This window comes from Micropterus salmoides, unplaced genomic scaffold, assembly GCF_014851395.1.
Source record: "Micropterus salmoides isolate LMB-PRFRI ecotype aquatic unplaced genomic scaffold, ASM1485139v1 Ms_hic_scaffold_1, whole genome shotgun sequence".
Classification (NCBI taxonomy): Eukaryota; Metazoa; Chordata; class Actinopteri; order Centrarchiformes; family Centrarchidae; genus Micropterus; species Micropterus salmoides.
In genome coordinates this window covers 21765482-21787199 of record NW_024040040.1, presented here as the reverse complement: position 1 = coordinate 21787199, position 21718 = coordinate 21765482, and the positions used below count along the sequence as shown (strand labels likewise).

Below are 21718 nucleotides of genomic sequence, written 5' to 3'. Positions count from 1 at the left end.
TAAGATTGCCACCTATCAACAATTAAGTAGAATTAAAAGAAAAATAAACAAATAAGTAATAAGGAAAATAATTTACAATAAAGAAATATAAAAAAGTTGTCACTATGCGGAAAAAGGACATTAAAACGTTGAAAGTAACTACTCCGGTTGATGTAGTGCTAAAAAATAATCCTCTAGTTGATGGTATTGTAAAGTTATCTGAAAAATGGCATAAGCGTTGGCCTAATATTGAACAATCATGGCCTGTGGAAGGGACTCTTAACCCAGGTGTACTTAAAATAATGCAAGTACTTGTGTCCACATATAAGTCGGATCAAAATAAGGGGAAAAAAGGGGAACGACGTAAAGAGAAGAGACGAAGAGAGCTGGGTGTTCTTAAGTTGTTCGAACATGAAGGTCAAAAACTGATGAAAGAGACGCAAGAGAAAAGGGACAGTGGTGTGGAGAAAATGGCAAAAGAGGCAAAGATAACAGAAAAATTAATGGCAGAAGTCAACAAACCCTTCTCACATACAGATTCAGCAAAGAGACCTCCACCATACGAGGAGGAAGCGGAGTTTAAGGATGTCTATCCTCAGCTTCCAGTGATCATTCAGGAGGGTGGTTATTGCATCAGAGATGAAGATGAACGAGTCATAGAGAGAGGACAAGCAGAAACAACTATAAAGATGACTCCAAGCTCCAAAAGTAAGAAGAAAATGACACGTTTGGGAAACTAAGGGTAGAGCGAGGCTTAGGAGAATGGAAGATGATGATGAACAGAGTGATGTAGAAGAGATCATGGGTGGATATGATCCTGTGATCAGACGGAGGCTGGCCAGAGCGGAAAGAAGGGGTGATGAAAGTTGGAAGAAGGATACAGGAGATAAGATCTCCGATGAAAGTGAAGATGGAGACAGCAATGAAGAGTGGGAGATTAAAGGTGCTTCATGTTCAAGAGGATTTTATCCTCCAATGACTACTGAAGAAATAGAAAAAGACATGGATCGATGCATATCATGCTTGGAGAAGTCGACTTATCCAGAAGAAATAAGAGAATTGGAAGAACATCTCGAAGAACAGGACCAAGTAACTCTCAGAAAACTCAATCAAATACAACTGGTGGAAAATAAGAAGAAGGAGAAGAAACAGACTTTGGTTATGCAGGATCAGTGTTTACCAAAGCAACAATCACCACCACAGCTTCAGTCAAACCAGGAACAACCGCAATTGTGTTCGGCCTGAAGATGGTACACATCTGCCTATGTCCAATCAACTGATTCGGACAAGGGGGTTTGAGGGAGTGATGCAGCTGATTCCTCTCACGGAACCAATTGAGCTCTTCTATAAAAATCAGAAAACTACAATACCCATATTGGTATCAGAACATACACCTATTGCTCTATTGGGAAGAGATGCTCTGTGTAGATTGAACTGCACAATAAAATGTACACCAGATGGCTGTCTGATGGACGTGCCAAAAGAAATGGTCCACCAACTATTGATGACAACAGAGATGGAGTCCTCTGCAGTATTCTGGATTGGAAATCTCAGTGCAGATTTCTTGGAGCCGGCTAAGATATGGGAGAAATTCATTGTGGCGAACATGCCAGATGCGAAACTTCCAGAATATCCATTCCATTGTACGCTCAAGTATTTCAAGAATGCTGCCCAAGCAAACCCAGAGGAATGGTTGGCTCATCAACCAAAGGGAATTCAACTAAGCTCAAGTTGCATAATTTTGGATGATTTGGATGATTTCAGCTAAAGGACAAGGACAGCCACAAGCTGTACGGACACATGAATCTATTTGTAGTGCCAAGATGGACTCAGATTCTATGAAAGAGGAGATGTTGCGAGAAGTTCCAGAATGTTTGTGGTCTCAACACAGTACCGATATTGGACTTGTGAAATCAGCCCAACCAGTGAAAGTAGAACTTCGACCAGGAGCTAGACCTCCTTGGAAGGATGAAGCAATTCAAGGAATCGAACCACAAATTGAGGGACTTTTGAAAGCAGGTGTTTTGAAGAAGACAACAAATCCTCAGAGTAACACGCCTTTGTTGCCTGTGAAGAAACCTGATGAGACTTATCGTATGGTTCATGATTTGAGAGCAGTAAATGAAGTGGTAACTGATTTTCCAGCAGACGTTCCGGATCCACATACTTTGTTAGCCCAAATTCCTTCTGAGGCAACACATTTCACGGTGTTAGATTTGTGTGGTGCATTTTTTAGTGTTCCTCTTAGTGTAGAGAGTCAGGGTTTATTTGGATTCACATATAAAGGACAGTTTTATGAGTATGAGAGATTGAAGGATTTAAACACAGTCCTCATATTTTTAACAAAGTATTGAAAGATGATTTGGTAGGGATAGATCAGATATTGCAGAGTACTGTGATTCAATATGTCGACGATATTATGATCTGTTCACAAGATGAAGAAACATGTCACAAAGACTCAATTAAATTGCTACAAATATTGGCAGAAAGGGGCATAAGGCCTCACAAAAGAAGTTGCAATATTGCCAGGAGAAGGTTGTATATTTGGGTCAGACAATAACGCATGGACACAGAAGCATTTCTGATTGTCAATTGGAGGCTATTCGCAAGGCTCCAAAGCCCAGAACTGTCAGAGAGATGTTGACGTTTCTTGGTATTGCTGGTTATTCTTCAGCATGGGTTGAGGATTATTCTAGTTTGACGGGACCTTTGAGAGCTATGGTTAAGGATACCGGGAACGCTCAACTTCACAGCAATCTGACCTGGACACAGGAAGGCCTTGTGGCATTTGAAACAATCAAACAGAGGTTACAGGAGGCGCCAGCGCTCTCACTACCAGACTACTCGAATTTCTTGTTGTATGTGTCTAATTCCACTGGAGGTAATATGCATGTGCGACTGCAGCCGACGGGTACAGGGTCGAATCCTCAACCTATTTCCTATTATTCGACTGCATATTCAGAAGTGGAATTAGGGCTACCACTGTGCTATAGAGCAATGGTGGGAGTTTATTTAATGTATGACAAAGCATCATCTGTTACAATGGGTTACCCAGTAACAATTCTTACCCATCATAGTCTAAGGAATCTCCTGAACTAGGGGAAAATACACATTGACTATGCCAAGGCTTAGAGACTATCATAGGCTCTTAGAGCAGGAGGATGTCACCCTGGTGAGGTGTGATACGGTAAATCCAGCCGAGAATTTGCCAACGTCAGAGGATGGTGAGCCACATGATTGTGTTCAAGAGGCAGAGAAATACTCAAGGCTTAGATCAGACTTGCAAGCCCTTCCACTACGTGAGGCAGACCTGGAGTATTGGACTGATGGGTCTTGTTATCGTGTGGGAGATAAATTGTGTACTGGCTATGCAGTAGTAAAAGCTCAAGGAACGGGATTTGTTGTTGAAAAAGCTGAAGTAATACCACAGCCTGCGTCTGCACAGCTTGCAGAACTTTTGGGGCTGACAGAAGAGTGTTTGTTAGCAGACGGACAGCGAGTGACAATATATACTGATTCGGCATATGCACATAATGTATGTCATTTGTTTGGAGCAGTGTGGAAAGGTCGGGGGTTTAAGAGAACGGATGGTTCTCCGATACAACATCACGCACAAATAATAAAACTGTTGCATGCTATGATGAGGCCTAAAGAGATAGCGATATCAAAGTGTGCAGCTCATAAAACAGATGCGTCAAGAGTGACACAAGGGAACAAACTGCTGATGAAGCTGCAAAAGCTGTAACAGGAGCTGACAAATTGGGCAAGGTTTTTGGGTCACTCATGGGGTGGATTTGGAAGACAGAATTACGCTTAAGGAAGTGATTTTGATGCAGGAAGCTGCTTCTATGATTCTACGGGTCTTTGGAGAAATCACGACGGACTGATAGTAGCACCTCTGGACCTGTTAGGTTTGATGATTCAGGAAGCACATGGTAACCCATGTGCTAACGCTCATGTTGCCAGGGGGGAGGTTAGGAGAAAAATCACAAAGGAGTATGGTTTTTGGGCACCATATTTGCTTGAACAGATTGATTATGTCATAGGCAGGTGTACAATCTGTCTGAAAAATAATGTCCACAGGGGTATGACATTTCCTCCTGGTTACATTCCCACCCCAAGGGGTCCTATGCGTGAGTTAGTTGTTGACTTTGTCGATATGATAAAACCAGTTGAAGGGAAAAGATACATGCTAGTGGTTGTGGATAGATTTTCACGATGGCCGGAGGCCTGTCCAACCAAGCGGAAAGACGCTCAGTCGGTTGCCAAGTTTTTGTGTAGAGAGGTCATAAGCAGGTGGGGACTTCCAGATTGAATATCATCAGATAATGGGAAAGAGTTTGTGGATAAAACAGTTAAATTGATTTTGAAAAATAGGGAATCAAACAACGTCTTGGAGCAGTTTATCACCCACAAAGTCAAGGGGTGTGTGAAAAAATTAATGGGGATTTGCAAATAAAATTATACGAGGGTTTAATCTTCTGTCAAATACTCAAAGAAGTCACAGACTGACATTGTTGAAACATGACATGGCTCTTGACTATATTTTAGCCAAACAAGGAGGTTTGTGTGTGGCTATGAACTTGACGGGAGACGGTTGTTATACTTTGATCCCAGATAGTTCTGATAATATCACTAGTGTTATAGATGCATTAAAGAGTATAAAGGATGCGTTTGGTCAATCTGAGGGAGCTGGATGATCAGCAAATACTTGGCTACAAAATCAGTTAGGACTAGTGGGAGCAGTGGTGGTTCAGATTTTGGTAGCAGCCTTTGTAGCGCTGTGTTTGATGTTTTGCTTTTGTACGGTGCTATTGACTTTTGCGAAAGCTATGATATTGAGATGGGTTGGAGTGGTAATGCCTGGGGAGAACACTCAGATGCCTTTGTTAACTATGGCTGATTCAGATGGAGAGGATGAAGGGGAACCAGATGAAGTAATGATGGAAAGATATCCATTTTAATGTTACTTTGTATTTTCATACATTGAGGTTTTAATTTTCATGTGTTATTTGCAACAAGATACTGGTTGGTGTTTTCTTTTCTTCCAGAGTATATGGGGATGTACAGATGGGGATTCAAATACTCAAACAAGGACAATATGAATGGACTCTGGACAAGGACGGTGTGGAAACGTCTGGATTGCATCGACACTGCTGAGGAGCTGCAGTGGAATACCTTCCTATGTCTACTTTGATATAGATATGAATACATATGTGAATGAATAATACTTAATTAACAATCATATTCTTTTTGTGTTAACTGTGTAAAGACTTGTAGTTTCAGTTAGGGAGTTAATATTTGGGGACCTCAGGTTTTTTCTTTTTCTTGATGCTTAGGGATATAGGGTCTAGGCAGGGAAAGGTCCGTTGGAGGGTCCGATGGGTTGACCAGCCTGAATTCGGACATTGTTTTGAATCATTTCCTGAGGTTTTCACATGTATTGGCTTAACCGTATTTCTGCATTGACTGATAAAGATGTCGTTCATTAATTGGACTGGAGTACCATGCGTGGCCGCCTAAGGAAGAGGGGCTGTGAGAAAATTTTCCTGTCTAGATTGTCTTGGAGGGAATTTGGAATGAAGGCTGCCGGACAGGTTTTTTGTTCTCACACTCCATAAAGTTGATATATTGTTAAAAATAATATTGCTAGAAGTATGTGTTGGAGAAATTTATCTCTTTTTGTTTTTCGAGACTCAATTAAGTCTCGTAGGGGGGAATATGTGGTGTATAACATATGTGCATTTGACTATTACAGTTTAACATAATAAAAAAAAAGACAGCTAATTTTCAAGCCACACAACCAATAAACTAAAATGAAACAATTCATTAAAAGAAACTCAGGCAGCTCCCCTTGTTTTTATATCAAAGAGCTATTCAACTGAAAAATCATCAAGGCAGAGTTTACTAAAAATAACTAACATCAGTGAAACTAACAACTATTAAAATATCAAATTCATTTTCTCACATCTAATATAAAATTGATGGCTCTCAATCCCTTCTCTAACGTAAATCCTTCATAGATAATACTCACATTGCTGCCTATCAATCTGTATTTCTATGTTTCTATAAATTTGCAAACTTTATCAGATGTCATAATTTTTCTAGTTTTGTTCCGACCAAACAGTGTCTTCAGCCTGTTATTCTGAACTAAATTTCCTTTATTATCATAATACTTTAGTAGGCTGTTTCAACTACACTTTTGTTTTTCGTATCCAGCAGTCATTGCCATTCTTTTACTAATCTGCTTACTGTCAGGCTGTTATTGGTTCAAAAAACTTTTATAACTCCTGTTACTATTAACTCATGAGTAACTTGCTATAAAGTGCTGTTGTTATACTATAAAGGTGCAACAGATCACAAAACTCTCATATAACTTTTGGTTTAGGGCTGAACGGCTTTCTTTTCTCTCTCTCAGCCTGCCGTCCTCCCCCACACGGACACACACACTCACCCTCACACAGACACAGCTGCACCTCAGCTCCTGCTCAGTGCCCCTCCCACGCTGCACTCTCTGTTAAGTGTGAACTCCTTTTTTTCTCTTTTCTCATCCAGTCTTTATTATTCGACTGCTACTTCAGAACTTAATTTTGTACATAACTATATCACAATTTGATCACAGACTACATCAAAGTCGTCTTTCACACTATACTAGTCCACATTAACTATTTTATCAATATATATTCATATATCTATTACTTTATAACTCCTTCCATCAACTTCTTATACTTTTTATATCGCCATATCAACTCTATTCATCTATTATCCTTAAGCTTTATGTTAGTTTAACATTAGATCAGTTATTCAACTATCATTATTTTATACTTTTTATCTAATGGTCTTAAACATGAGGCTTCAAGACTCAAACTCTTAGTATTATTATCTTAGGCCTTGGTACTCAGTTTTTTAACATTTAGATGCATTTTTTGTTAACACACAGCTATCGACTATATTTTCAGCCATATTTACATGCATGTACGTTTCTCTATTCTGACTCCTGCCGGTCCCTAACTCTGACCCAATTTACATTACCTAGGTTTTTAATGGACTGACCTGATACACTTCCTCGACACAGAACCAGTCTACACACAAATAGCCTCTCAATCCACTTCCTTGACATGAGGGCTTAGACAGAATTGATACACTTCCTCAACACAAAATCTGTCTTCAAAAATCACTACTCAATCCACTTCCTCGACATGAGAGTGTAAACTTCTTTTAACTTTAAGCATGCTTTATTCTCCTACCCTGCCGCAGTCCTATTTTAGGCTCCTAGCGGAAACGTGCTACAGTACAGCTGCCCGTGCAGTCCTAACCTACCATCGAAGAGCCCCAACATTCGGTTGAAATCCTGTGATATAAGTTAGCGGTAGCCACAGAATGACTGGAAAACTCTTATCTTTCTAGAACTCTAAGCCTAAAGTCTTTTTACTCATTATCCTCAATTAGCCTGCGTGATTTACACTCAAAGCGAACAGTTAATCACACAAAGCACACCTTAACTAATAATAATAAATAATAATTAAAGCTGCAAGCAGCGTTGGGCGGGCCCTCGCACGTGTAGCACGTTGGGGCGTGAGGCGGCCACGTTGCATATTCTGGAGCTCTGCCGATCCGGCTGTGAATTTGCTATGTACTTCGGACGCTGCTTGAAGGTGTTATACGTTACTTCCTGTGTCCCCTTTGTAGCGCTACATAGCACTTGGCGCTATGAATCTACGTTAATTTTGGTGAGTAGATGTGTTCAGAGCGTGACCCTCATCAAATGTGTGAAATGTGGTAGAGACATGAGCATGTACACTGAAGTTACAACAACTTCCTGTGTCATGGCGAAGACTTGATCTTTCATGGCACGCCACAGACACACCCATTGATGAAAACTCACAGATAGCACAACTTTTCATCGTCAATGCCTTTAGAAGGCACAGCAGAAATTTGAAGTTGATCGGACAAAATGCCTAGGAGGAGTTTGTTAAAGTACGGAGTGTGTAAATCATCCAAAAATATCCGTAAAATTCAAAATGGCCGACTTTCTGTTGAGTTTAGGATATGGGATCTTGAGGCTTTTTTGTGCGTCTGGACATGATACATGTCCCCAGAAAATTTCGCGCATGTAGGTTGAACGTGGATGAGGGGCTAATCTTTTCCAATTTTCTAGGTGGCGCTAGCGAGTCATTTTGCCACGCCCATGTGCGAAACTCATAAAATACGAATGTTTTGGCCCCCAAAATTTTGCTTACTTTGCAGGAAAAAGAAAAAATTTCAATAGGGACCTCGCACGGTTCGTGCTCATGTTAACACAGTTAACAAACATTTAGCACAAACACTACAATCACACATATGGAGCTCCTGCCTGCATCAATCATACGTTTGCACCCATCTCTGACACATCAGTGGTTCTCAATCTGTATCTGCTTTTTCTTTTTTAGTAAATTTTAGCAAATTCAGTTCAATTTTTAACAATTTTCCTTAATTTATTTTTGTACTTTAACTAGGTTCAAGAGTGAGGAAGCTTTCAGAAACTTCACCTGGGCGGAGAATCCTGTACTCAGAAACACACTATTACGCAGAAATCTTAGAAAATGGTTTTCTGCTTAGCTTTTTAAGTGCTCGCATGTGTCTCTGAGATACAGTCTGTCCGTCCTTGGTCAAGGTCATCCTGCCCCTGTTCAACTCTCGTGGCTAGCTCGCCAAGTAATGTCATGTAAAAATTCAAGACTTGGGCCAGATAAGAAAGCTTGAACTTTTACCAACATTTTTATTATCAACAAAAACAGACACCAATTACAAAAGTTCCACCGGAGTGTGTCAGAGATCGGTGCAAAATAGAGCCCCATTCTGTTACCAGAACAGAGACCTGAGTCGACATGAAAACCATGTAACAAGTGACTTTCACCTCCTTTTGGACCTCCTTTTATAGCTCTGTTTCGTGGCTTCACATCATCTCTTGGCTCTTTTTCCTACTGCACCTGGGTCTGGGAAATTCCCTGACTGCCTGCTCCTCCTCTCTGTGTCCTTTGCATGCACTCCGCTTGATCATGCCATTTCAACCATAACCTGACCTTTGTGGAATAAACTGGTGTTGTTTGTGCTCCGTGCTAGAAACAGGACATTGTTACTGTACTATATTGATGTATGTTTTGTAATACAATTTTCACAAAATCTGCTTCTATATTTTCCTTTTCAAGTGTTTCTGATGCTATCTTACTGTGCTCCCTCCCTTTTCTCCCAAAGCACACGAGCTTGCTCACACACACACGTGCTACTGCTGAGCCTGGGCAGTTAGATACAGAAAGGAGCACGTACACTCAGAGCTATAGAGTTTTAGCACTGTGATCCTAACTTTACACTATAAAATAACACTTTAAATGATGACAATGTAGACCATCATTGCTCTAGTAATTAATGATAACAATTTAGGCTATAATGCTCCAAAATAATTCACAGCAGCTTTACTGTCATAAACTTCACAAGAACAATATTGCCAAAGCTTCAGGGATAATACAAAAAACAATACATTCATACAGTTCATTTAATTAATTAAATTAAATAATAAAACAATAAGTGTGTGTGTGTGTGTGTGTGTGTGTGTGTGTGTGTGTGTGTGTGTGTTTTAGTTCACCAAATAAATAAAATAAAATAAAACAGTAATGTGTGGTGTTCATTCACTTCTGCATTTAAGCAAGTGTTGGCCATTGTGGTCTTTTGTAAATGTAAAATGCTCCGTATTTGTATGGCACCTTTCTAGTCTTTTCGACTACTCAAAGCACTTTTACACTACATTTGCATTCACCATTCACACACATTCATTCACTGAGCCTAAGTGTTCCACCAGAAACTAACATACACTGGCAGAACAGCCACCAGAGGCAGTTCAGGGTTCAGTATCTTGCCCAAGGATACTTCGACATGCAGCCTGGAGAAGCCGGAGATTGAACTGCCGAGCTTCCGATTAACAGGCAACCCGCTCTACCTCCTGAGCCACAGCCGCCCCCTCAGCCTTTATGTTTGAAGATTTCAATGGAACAAGTAAAAAGTAGTCAAGTTGTACCACAACAAATATGCAAACGAGTGCCTTTATCCCATGCTTTTCCCCGTTTAGCAACGCTATTTTTAACAAATGCACCTGCAGAAGTTAAAGATTCTGTAATGAAATGAGAACCAAAAAGCATCATGTCAAGAACTTTGCAAAGTTCACTGAGGTGACTGCCCTAGGTGCACCAAATGTAAGATATTAATCTTTTAGTGATCAAGCTGCCCTCCACAAAGTGAGAGAGGTTTCCATAAACTATGTGGTAAATTACTGCAAGAGAATTGCTGTAAATGGAGAAGTTGTTAATGGTCATACCTACAGCAAAACAAACAAACAAAAAAACTCTATTGTGCTTTTAGGATAGGAGTATTTTCAGAGTGGCAGAGTCTCCCACTTTAATGACATGGGTGACATGGGTGATGAGTGTTTATATGCTATAGGAAACTATGGTAATTGCATAGTGCATTAGTTAGTCAGAGTTTCTCTTATCAGAACTCCGCTGAGCTACATGTTAACTGTCCACTTTCCCACAGGCGTTCACAAAGCCATAAACACTGCTCAGGTAGTTAGACCATGTATGTATATTCAGTGTCCACAGTCCAGCTCAACTGTATGTCGGCTACTTAAGACATATTACTGTAAATGAACTAAATGTGAAGATGGTCACTTATTCTTTCAGGGTTGCTGAGCTGACCAGTAACTAATTGATTTTACTGTTACTGTAATTTAATGTGAGAAACCCTTTTCTGTAAAATCTATGTAAAAATACTGATACGGCACATAGCAGAGTGAAAAGTTTACTACAAAATTTATTCTACTTTAATACATTTTGCAATGCATGTCATTAACATCCAAAAGGACACAAGTGCAAGGTATAGGGGCAAGACAATTAGTGTAGCATCTTTATAAACATGTAAAAGAAAAATGTATTGCCTTTTCTAAATATTAAATGTAAATATGCAACTTGTATAATGTCATATGCCAATTATGTGCAAAATTTAAATCTTTCTACGGCAGGAAATGAGTGAGTGGGTCCTTTTATTTTGCTTAATATTGAATACATTACATGGCGCTTTTGAATATTTTATGCATACACAAGAACTTTAAAAAATCTAACTGTGTAAATAAAAATACATTTTGCCTATTTTATTGGATATAATTGCTCATACAATCTTAAATAAATAACAACAAATAAAACTCATGTAATCATTTTAGGAAAATTCACAAGTTGAGATTGAAGAAAGTGTCAGCTAAAAACCAGACAATTGCTAATAAAGCTTAGAAATACCCTAAACTCTTTTTGGTCATCTTATCATGTAATTTAATGTCTCATATATGTGACTTGTAAGGTTTTTATACAATACTACAGGATTTCGGTTTCACTAATTGTTGCACAACTCATATGACTTTGATGTTACACATATCTACTATGAATATTGTATGTGGATTTACTGTCATATATAGAACTTACAAGTTCCCAAATTATCTCATATTACACAACTATGGATCTTGTATCTTGTTCGACTGTGTATATATTACGTACTTAGTTTCACATAAAATATATAAACATTTTGTAAAATTTATCTATATCTTTTCCATATGGGATGTTTTCTCCCTTTTGGTGGGCGTGTCAGAGGTGTAACCCAATCAGCTGCGACAAGTATTTAAACATAGCCGTAGTAAAAGGCAGTAAAGGGCAGTGCGCTAGCGTACACAACAGGTTGTTCAAGGCACCACAGTTTCCGTTTAAATAAATGTTTTGTCGGGGCTGAAAACGGCCCTGATGAAGAACCAAAGTGATCCAAGCATGTTGGCCTTTTTTCATTTAAAATAGAGGCTTTTCCTCGTCGTTGTTATGGTTCTTATATTTTGAAGTGACTGGACTGCGTTTAGACTTTAGACTTTAGACTTTGTTATTTCCCTGTTTTCCAAGAGCACATAACACATTTCTGATCTACAGTTGAACATACAGAGCAACCAGTCAAATTACTGCTAAAAATGCATTTTGCAAAAAAACAAGTTGACGAGATTTAAAGGACGTGATAGTCCAAGAGGTGTTGGCAGTGGTAAAGGGGAGAGACAATACTAGTAGAGGGCAGTGATGATGCAGCAACAGTGTACGAGATTAAAATGAAGAAGATCAACTTGAATACAAGGCTGCAATATGTAATTATAAACAAAGACTGTTTATCATGTACTAAAATCTTCTGATGTGACATCACACTGTGTGACACTCTATATTATAAGGTCACTTTCGGCGACGCAGGGAGATGTGCTGCAGTCTCCTGGCTTTTCTCCTGTCATCAATGGGCCGCATTTCCGTGACCTTTGACCTGACCAGCTGATAGGAGCTGGCACAGTAGCTGGGTCTCTTGCAGTAATGGATCAGTGGGCAGTCAGCCTGCAGGTCTGCACAGACAACAAAATCTAAGTTTGTTAACATAATCACATTCCAGTCTTTGAGCTTTGAGCTGTGTGTGTATGTGTCATATAAAGTCCTCACTTCTTGCAACTTGTGCAGCTTTCTAAAACATCAGAATCTCAAAAAGCCACTTCGTCCTTCTTAGGTGGATCACATAGCTTTCTGATTTTTTCAAAAACTGTATTTATGTTATATTAACTGCATGCATTTATATCCTGCGGTCGTGTCTACAATCAACTGACATAAACTTCGTGGCCTACGTAGGGGGCCCTGGGTCGGCCGCCCCCATGCATCCACACTACTTTCGCTTATGATTGAGGAGAACTGATGTTCTATAAACAGTTACAGAGTTTTGTGTATCAGTCCTGTTAAGTGATGAGTTTCCTTTATTTCTCACTGGTGGAGGTGTATGTTGTTCCTTGAGAAAGCTACTTTACAAGATGAAACACTTTGTGTCTGTAATTGTAAGTGTAAGTGTACTACTATAAGCACACACCCTGCATTCAAAATCTGACTTAACTACAGTATTATCTGTAGTATTATCACCAAAATATTTATGTGAAATCTTAATCTGCAAACTAACCAATATCTGTCAAATATATTTAAAGCGATGTATTGTAACGTAAAATCACATAAAATGACCTAGGTACAGTACCTGAGTAAATGTAAATGTGTGTTAACACTGGAATGGTTCCCAGGTGTAAAAAGCTGTAGGAGTGCATACCATTCTGACACTGCTGTTGCTGCTTTTCTGTGTGGCCCTCGGGCTTCTTCTTGTCTGCGTAGTTTTGGCCTGATCTCAGCAGGGAACCTGCAGCTCCTCCTGGATTGTTTTTCCCTTCCTCCTCTTTAGGCTCCTCCTGCTGCCTCTTGCGCTCCACCTCCTCCTGTCTCACCACGTCTGTTTTCATATCATCCCTGCCTGTGTTGGGTCTGTCAGCAGTTCTCCTTGAGTCTTTCTTCTCTGCCTCTTTCTTGACATTTTCCTCCAGGTCTACAAACACACACACACACACACACTCAATTTTGAAACAGGGATTAAAATATGATAATGTTGCGTCACTTGATGTAGAACATACTAAATGAGCCAATCAGAAAAGGAAGTCAGGGTATGTGCTAAGCCAGGGAGCAAATAATCAAAAAGGACACTGACATATTCTGCTATGCTTCATTGGACCGTCTCACTCTGTACAACAGACAATAAGTGGAATAGACACCAGAGCCAGCATTGGTTTTCATTATTGGTCATTATTAAAGGGGCTATATGTAGTTTTTCAATGAAATCACTTGTTAATAGATAAAATTTTTACTTTCTTTTTGTCAGTGGGCAAACACCTGTTTGCTCTGTTGCTTGATCATTAATAAGCTGGCGTATGGCTCACCTGTGGCCGTGACAACAGATGGTGGGTGGAAAGTTCTCAGTCTTTACCGCATATCTTTTTGTATAATTTTAATATGGACACACAATGTAGTTAAAAGTTCAGGTCATTATTTTCATGTTTTTTCAACCTAAATCAAACTTACATAACACATAACAACATAAACATGTGTATGTGGTTCAGGGTTAGATGGGGAGCTTTCTGTATTATTCCCATAGATAATGTTTCTCAGTGTTGCCAATGACAACAAGGCCTCCACTACCCTTGCCTTCTTCAGTGAAGATGTTGAGAAGCATGTCTTACCACAAAGGTAAATGTTGTACCTTTAAATTGATATATACCTTTATATCTTAAGGTAAGGTATTAGGTATATACCTTCTAATAGGGGTATGACGAGATCTCACGCCACGAGATATCGCAAGATTGAATTGTGACAGTATTTCTTGTCAGGTAAAAAGCTGTCTCGTGAGACTCACACAAATGACATTTTTCACATGCTGTCAAGCCACACATTAATTTTCTCCCGCAGTGAAATACAAACATTGTATTAAAGCTGCAAGCAGCGTTGGGCTTCAACAACGAGTTGCTCCTGTGTTACTGCCACAATAGTTCTTGCGTTGTAAAGATTATGTTCATGGATGCTTTAGGAATAATCAGATTGTTTTGGCTGACTGTACTACTGCAAAGCAAGTGGTTTGGTTGCCTACATGTCCATAATAAAAGATACAGGCAACAAACATAGGCTGGGCAGCAACCGTGATATTTTAAAGTGATCTTATCAATAAGTTCATGGAGATTTAAAAAGGAAAATAATTCTATTAAACAGAAATTGCTAAAATACAGATAATAAGATAGATAGATAACAAGCAAAGCAAACTGCATTCTATAAAAAACCTGTTGCACAGCAAATTAAATATATTATTAAATGTATACACAGCAAAATCAAAAGTGTTAGATTTTCAGTGTTAGAGTTGAGAGTAAAAATGTAGAGTCATTTCAACTCTTTTTAAATCTAATTTAACTACAAGAGAGTTATTCCTCAAAAAGAGTTGGTGTTGTCACTGGGAGTTAAATGTCATATTGATGGTTCAACTCTAGAGTGTTGATTTCAACTCGAAAGCTAGTGTTACCTCCTGAAGTCTATCATGTCCGTTACTTGCCTGCAGTGAGGTGGGAGACCAGCCAGCTTTTTTTCCCGCTCGACTGGATCGGACTGGACATTCGACTGGATAGCTCAAAGTGTAAGTGGGAGCATTCACATGTAAGTAAATTTAAGTGGTGGGCCTATTTTTTTGGACAGGTAAGATTAAGTTAGCTAATGCTTAATATCCTAGTTGGTTTGATAGTGCTAGCTAACGAGTTCACCATGCAACAGTTATTACCACGATAACGTTGATTCAAAAGGATCCGTGTACAATTTTTCCGTAGCTCAATGAATGGAACGTCTCGGGTTACGTATGTAACCCTTGTTCCCCGAGAAGGGGAACGAGACACTGCGTCGGTGACGACTTTATGGGAACGCCTCTGGGCGTGGCAGGGCTGAACTATGAATGAAACTGCTCCAATCCTATTGGTGTTGCTAGAACGGTAGTGTGTGACGGCGTAACCGGAGGGGTATATAAGCACGCCGGCACATTAGCCCTTTTCTATGAAGCAAGGCACTCCAGGGGTGAGGTGTGGCGGACCCTTCTCGGGGAACAAGGGTTACATACGTAACCTGAGACGTTCCCCTTCAAGGGAACTCGAACTGCATCGGTGACGAGACTATGGGAACGAGATACCCACTTAGGCCGCGCTGAAACCCCGCCTGCCCCCAGCGTGCAAAACCTGACGGCATGACTAGGAGGAGAGCGCACGGGTGCTGGGTGCAGAAGGAAGGTCCAGACTGTAAAACCGGATGAAAGTGTGAGGGGTGGCCCAGCCAGCCGCGTCACACAAATCCTGGAGCGACGCCCCTGCGAGGAGGGCCCTAGAAGCCGCCATGCCTCGAATAGATGGATGAATATATATATATATAGGTGAAGGCAAACCGCGCACCTCATAGGCCATGGGAAATAGTCTGAACGATCCAGTTGCTGATGGTGTGTTTAGAAACTGGACGGAACCTTAGGGACATAGCCCAGACAAGGGTGCAGGATGGCTCTAACCCTCCCCGGGGCAAACTCCAGGCATCGAGGAGAAACCGAAAGTGCCTGGAGATCCCCCACCCTCCTCAGAGAGGTGATAGCGAGGAGAAAGGCCATCTTAAGGGTCAGGTGCTTGGCCTCAGCCGACTCCAGGGGTTCGAAGGGGGCCTCAGCCAGCGCTTCGAGAACCACCGCCAGGTCCCAAGTGGGAATCCTGGAACGAGTCACGGGTCTCATCCTCCGGGCTGCACGACCAGTGGAAGCCTCCCCAGAGGCCCATCACTCAGAGGGGCGTGGAATGCCGCCATGGCAGCCACATACACCTTGATTGTGGATGGGGAAAGGCCAGCAGAGAAACGGTCCTGGAGGAACTCCAGTACTGTAGTGACCGGGCAGGTAACTGGGTCCACCGCCTGTTCTCTACACCAGGTGGCAAACACATTCCACTTCAGGCCGTACGTCCTACTCGTGGACGGGGCTCTGGAGCTGAGCAGCGTCTCGACTGTTCCCGCCGTCAGGCCCGCCTCCAAGAACTGGGCCCCCTCAGGGGCCAGACCCACAGTCTCCACAGGGCGGGGCAAGGGTGAAAGACCTAGCCCTCCGCCTGAGAAAGCAGGTCTCTCCTCAGGGGGATCTGCCATGGCGGGCCCTCGAGGAGCGATATTATGTCCGAGAACCACACTCGGGCCGGCCAAAACGGGGCAACCAGCAGTAGACTGACACCGTCCTGACGGACCCGCTCCAGAACCCCCAGAGCGACTGGAGGAAAGGCATACAGGCGCAGCCTCGGCCACGTCTGCACCATGGCATCCAGCCCTAGCATGGCTGGGGGCGAGAGGGAGAACCACAGTGGACAGTGCGTAGTCTCTCGAGACGCAAACAAGTCCACGTCTATGGGACCGAACCTTTCGCATAATAACTCCACCACTTGGGGGACAGGGGACCCTGGGACAGGAACCAAGGCTTCCTCCATACTGACAGGGAACAAAGGCACCTGCTCGTAACCCATATCAGACGGAACGGATTTCCCCTCGGGGAGAATCCCTTGGATTTTGACCACCACTGCAGGGCTCTCATGTGCAGCAGGCCAGATAGGATTACACTAGACGCTGCCGCCATGAGACCCAACACCCTCTGAAAGTGTTTCACAGTGATGGTGAGGCCTAGCTTCACTCTGGTCACCGAGGACAAAATGGACCCGACGCGTGCAGGTGACAGGTGGGCCCGCATTGTCGTCGAGTCCCACACCACCCCTAGGAACGTAGTCCGTTGGGCGGGCGTCAGCATGCTCTTCTTCGCATTGAGCCGCAGCCCCAAACGCTGAAGGTGGGCGAGGACGACATCTTGATGCCGAACTGCTAACTCCCGAAACTGAGCCAAGATGAGCCAGTCATCGATATAGTTTAATATGTGGATGCCCTGGAGCCTCAGCGGGGCCAGAGCTGCATCCATGCATTTGGTGAACGTGCGAGGAGAGAGTGCTAGGCCGACTGGAATCCTTGGATTGGATGTGACTGATGATGGCGGGGATGGTGAGCATCCTGAACCTGAATCTCCTCAGAGATTGGTTCAGGGACCGCAGACCTAAAATCGTACGCAATCCTCCGTCCTTCTTGGGAACTATGAAGTACTGGCTGGAGAACCCGGACTCCCTGACTTGCGGGGAAATGAGTTCTATGGCCCCTTTCTCCAGCAGAGAGCGAACTTCTTGTCCCAACACCTGGCTCTGCCCCGCGTGCACCGCAGTCCAGACCACCCCGTTGAACTTCTGCAGGGGGTGGCCCCGGAACTGCAGCCTCTAGCCATCCACTACGGTGTGCAGGACCCATGGGGAAATGTTAGCAAGGCTCCGCCATGCTTCTACAAAATCCACCAAGGGAACCCCCCTCGGGGCTGGTGGCCAGTATTATGCGTAGGTCCCCGTTGGCACCTGAAGCGGAGGACCACCAGGGAAAACTCGCCGGCGACCCACAGTGTGTGAGCCCGATCATTCCCCTTCGAGGGAACTCGAACTGCGTCGGTTACGACACTATGGGAACGCCTCTAGGCGAAGCAGGTCTGAACGTGAATGAAATCACTCCAATCCTATTGGCCTGTTGCTAGAACGGTAAGGTGTGACGGAATAACCGGAGGAGTATAAAGCACACCTGTACACACTCATCATTAGCTTTTTTCTATTCAGCAGGCGCGCTGTATGTTGTTTGAAGAAAGCTCCAGTCCTACAAGCAGTGTGTCTTACCTGAAGAAGAAGTCTACCAGCATGTCCGGCAACCAGATGTACAGAAGGTGTGTTTTTTCTTGCCCTCGGTACATCACGGATGGAGATTCTCATGAGATGTGTGTCTCATGTTTGGGGATGGAGCACGCACGGGCAGCTCTCGAGGGGGCTGCCTGCGCCCGTTGCGAAGCCCTTTCCGTGCGGGTACTGAGGTACAGCATGGCTCTCTTTTCCGAGGATGGCCGGATGTGTTTTCCCTGTGGCGCGGGCCCTGCGGCCGCTGAGGCGGCCCGGCGGCTTCACTCATGGGTTCACAGCGTGATCTGTCAGAGGATTTCGGGACGGCTGAGGCTTTTTCCCGACCTTCATCAGCTGGCTCCGACGCTTCCTTTCCTCGTTCGGGAGGCCGTTCTCGGCTTCTCCCGCTCTCGGTTTGGATCCGGAGACGCTGTAGCAATCCGACTCCGAGGAGGCGGACGTGCTCAGCGCAGTGGACGATGACTTCCGGGTGTCGGGGCGGCGTCATCTGGCCGCGCCCGACTATGACGTGCTGCTGGAGGTGGTGACTAGAGCCGTGGCTAAGCTCAACATCAACTGGCCGAAAAAAACCAAAACAAAAAGAGAACAGAGGAGCAGACACCACAGGCTAGTGGTAGCTTGATGAAAGGTTTCTTAAGCACCACACGCCACCTCCACGCCGGTCTCTGCCATTCTTTCCTGAAAAGAAAGTGTTGAATGATGAACTGAGTAATCTTGGGGCAGACCCTTCTCTACATGGCTTTCCACACCCCGATCACTGAACTACAGTAATGTGATGGGGGTTAGGGACCGTGGTTATGGGAGGATGCCTCGGGTGGAGGATGAGCTTGCGAGCTAGCTCTCCCCTCGACTTGCGTCCTCCCTGGAGAAGCCGGCGTTACCATCCAAGGGAGGGGTTCTTGGGGAAACTTCCCTTGGTTGTACGTTTCCTCCGTGGTGCCCGGAGGATGAGACCTGCGACTCGGTCCAAGGTTCCCACTTGGGATCTGGCAGTGGTTCTTGGGGCGTTGGCTGAGGCCCCCTTCAAACCCCTGGAGTCAGCTGAGGCTAAGCACTTGACCCTCAAGATGGCCTTTCTCCTTGCTATCACCTCTCTGAGGAGGGTGGGGGAGCTCCAAGCGCTTTCGGTTTCCCCGCAAAGCCTGGAGTTTGCCCCGGGGAATATTAGGGCTATCCTGCACCCTCGTTCAGGATACATCCCTAAAGTGCCTTCTTGTGCGGCAGGGTCCACAGTGCTGCAGGCATTTCATCCTCCACCTCATGTGACGGCGGAGGACGGGAGACTTCATCTGCTCTGCCCTGTCAGAGCACTGAGTATTTACACTCTGAGGTCCTCCCGTTGGAGGAAGGCTGACCAGCTGCTAGTGTGTTTTGGGTCTCCCAGGGCCGGGCTCCCTGCATCCAAACATACTATTAGCAACTGGATTGTTCAGACTATTTCCCTGGCCTATCAGGTGCGCGGTTTGCCTTCACCTGTGGCTGTGAGGGCTCATTCTACCAGAGGCAAGGCGGCCTCTCGAGCCCTCCTTTCCGGGGCCTCTTGCAGGATGTTGTTTAGCGGCTGGGTGGGCCACTCCGCACACATTCATTCGGTTTTACAGTCTTGACCTTCCTTCGGCACCTGGCACTCGTGTGCTCTCCTCTTAGTCGTGCCACTTTATTGCACACAGGGGCAGGCGGGGTTTTCGGCACGGTTTAGTGGGTATCTCGTTCCCATAGTGTCGTAACCGACGCAGTTCAAGTTCCCTCGAAGGGGAACGTCTCGGGTTACGTATGTAACCCTGGTTCCCCGAGAAGGGGAACGAGAGACTGCGTCGGCCCGCCGCACCTCTCTCCCCGCCTGAAGCGCCTGCTTCATAGTTTAAGCTAATGATGAGTGTGTACAGGTGTGCTTTATACTCCTCCGGTTATTCCGTCACACCTTACCGTTCTAGCAACAGGCCAATAGGATTGGAGTGATTTCATTCACGTTCAGACCTGCTTCGCCTAGAGGCGTTCCCATAGTGTCGTAACCGACGCAGTCTCTCGTTCCCCTTCTCGGGGAACCAGGGTTACATACGTAACCCGAGACGTTTTCCAGCTGCAACCCCTCGAGGCGGGCAGACTGGTGAGAGCTCGCTGGTGGTTAGCGTGTCCCGAGCCGCCATGAGGGAGGGGACCTCGGTCAGCCTCTCCGGGGGCTGTGGGCGAGAGCGCCGCCTCGCGTCCCGGGTTTGTTGAGGGCGACTACGGGAAGCAACGCTTCACTTCTGGCTCCGGCGGTAGGAGCTAGACGAGGGCTGAGTTCGTCTCTCTTCAGCCGTCGCCGTCCTGGACCCAGACCGGCGGGGGAGGTATTGCTCAAACGCCTCTCTCTGCGTTGCAGCGTGCTGAAACCTGCTGATGACAGCATCCACCGCCTCACCAAACAGGCCAGTAGGAGAGAGGGGCACATCCAGGAGAAAAGCCTTCTCCTTCCCCTGGATGCCCGAGAGGTTGAGCCACAGATGGCGCTCCGTAGCCACCAATGCTGCCAAGGAGCAGCCAATGCTTGGTAACATGGAGCGTTAAGACCGTAAGCTCAGTCAGGTCCTCCTCAGAGGGACCCCCCCCTAGGTCATAGTCTTGAGAAGATCGGCCTGGTACGCCTGCAAGATGGCCATAGCGTGCAGACTTGCACCAGCTTGACCCGCTGCCATGTAGGCCTTGCCCACCAAAGTGGATGTTTCGTCCGACACAGTTTGGTGGGGAGCGCCGACATCTGAAGGAACAAAGCGAGGGTGGCAGAAAGATAGCTCGCGAGTGCTTCCTCCCCCCAAGCCATCGTTCTCTTAAGCCGTGCTGCTTAGTTTCTGTCACGCTGCTGTAGTCCAGCATCGGGGACACAGTCAGACGTGCAGAGCAGCTTTTTTTTTTTTGGTCTGTTCTATGATTTACATAACTCATTGTGCAAATCAGGAAAGAACGCGGGGGTGGCGCTTGGGCTGCAGAAAAGCTCATGGAGGTTACTGCCGCCTCTCATAGCTGGGCACGGTCTGATGACGTCGGCCCGGCTCCCGGAAGTCATCCTCCATGATGCTAAGCACGCCTAGCTCCTCAGAATCAGACTGTGCAAGCCTCTCCAAACTCATACCTCGGGCGGGAGAAGCCGAGAAACGGATTCCTGAACGGGGAAGAGAGGAGGCGGAGTCTCGATGCCCTCGGAGATGTAGCTCTGGGCGCCCCATGACCGAAGCCACCGCGCCGCCTCAGCGACCGCCAGGCGCGAGCCACGGGGAGAGCGCATCCGGCCGTCTTCGGAAAAAGGAGCTGCACGGGACCTCAGCACTCTCAGGGGCAGGGCCTCACAATGGCCGCAAGCAGCCCCCTCGAGAGCTGCCTGGGCATGCGTCATCCCCAGAAGGATACACACAGGGCATGAGTGTCCCCAGCCGTGATGTAGCGTGGGCATGGAAAAACACACCGCCTGAATCGTTCACCAGCCATCTCTCTGTCTGCCATCTGACTTCCTTCCAGGTAAGAGCTTCTTAGGGTTTTTGCTTA

General features: G+C 44.8%; 1 protein-coding gene across 2 annotated transcripts in view; it reads right to left on the bottom strand.

Annotated features, from left to right (window-relative positions):
- Window positions 1-11034: 11034 nt before the first annotated feature.
- LOC119905434 (calcium/calmodulin-dependent 3',5'-cyclic nucleotide phosphodiesterase 1C-like) overlaps window positions 11035-21718 on the bottom strand; it is a 108457-nt gene continuing 97773 nt past the window's right edge. For both annotated transcript variants that reach the window (XM_038722482.1, XM_038722473.1), the window contains 2 exons: window positions 13159-13428; window positions 11035-12421 (listed from right to left, as the gene is read on the bottom strand). In XM_038722482.1, the coding sequence (XP_038578410.1) occupies window positions 12261-12421; window positions 13159-13428 (431 nt within the window). In that variant the 3' untranslated portion in view covers window positions 11035-12260. The remainder of the gene's footprint in view (window positions 12422-13158; window positions 13429-21718) is intronic.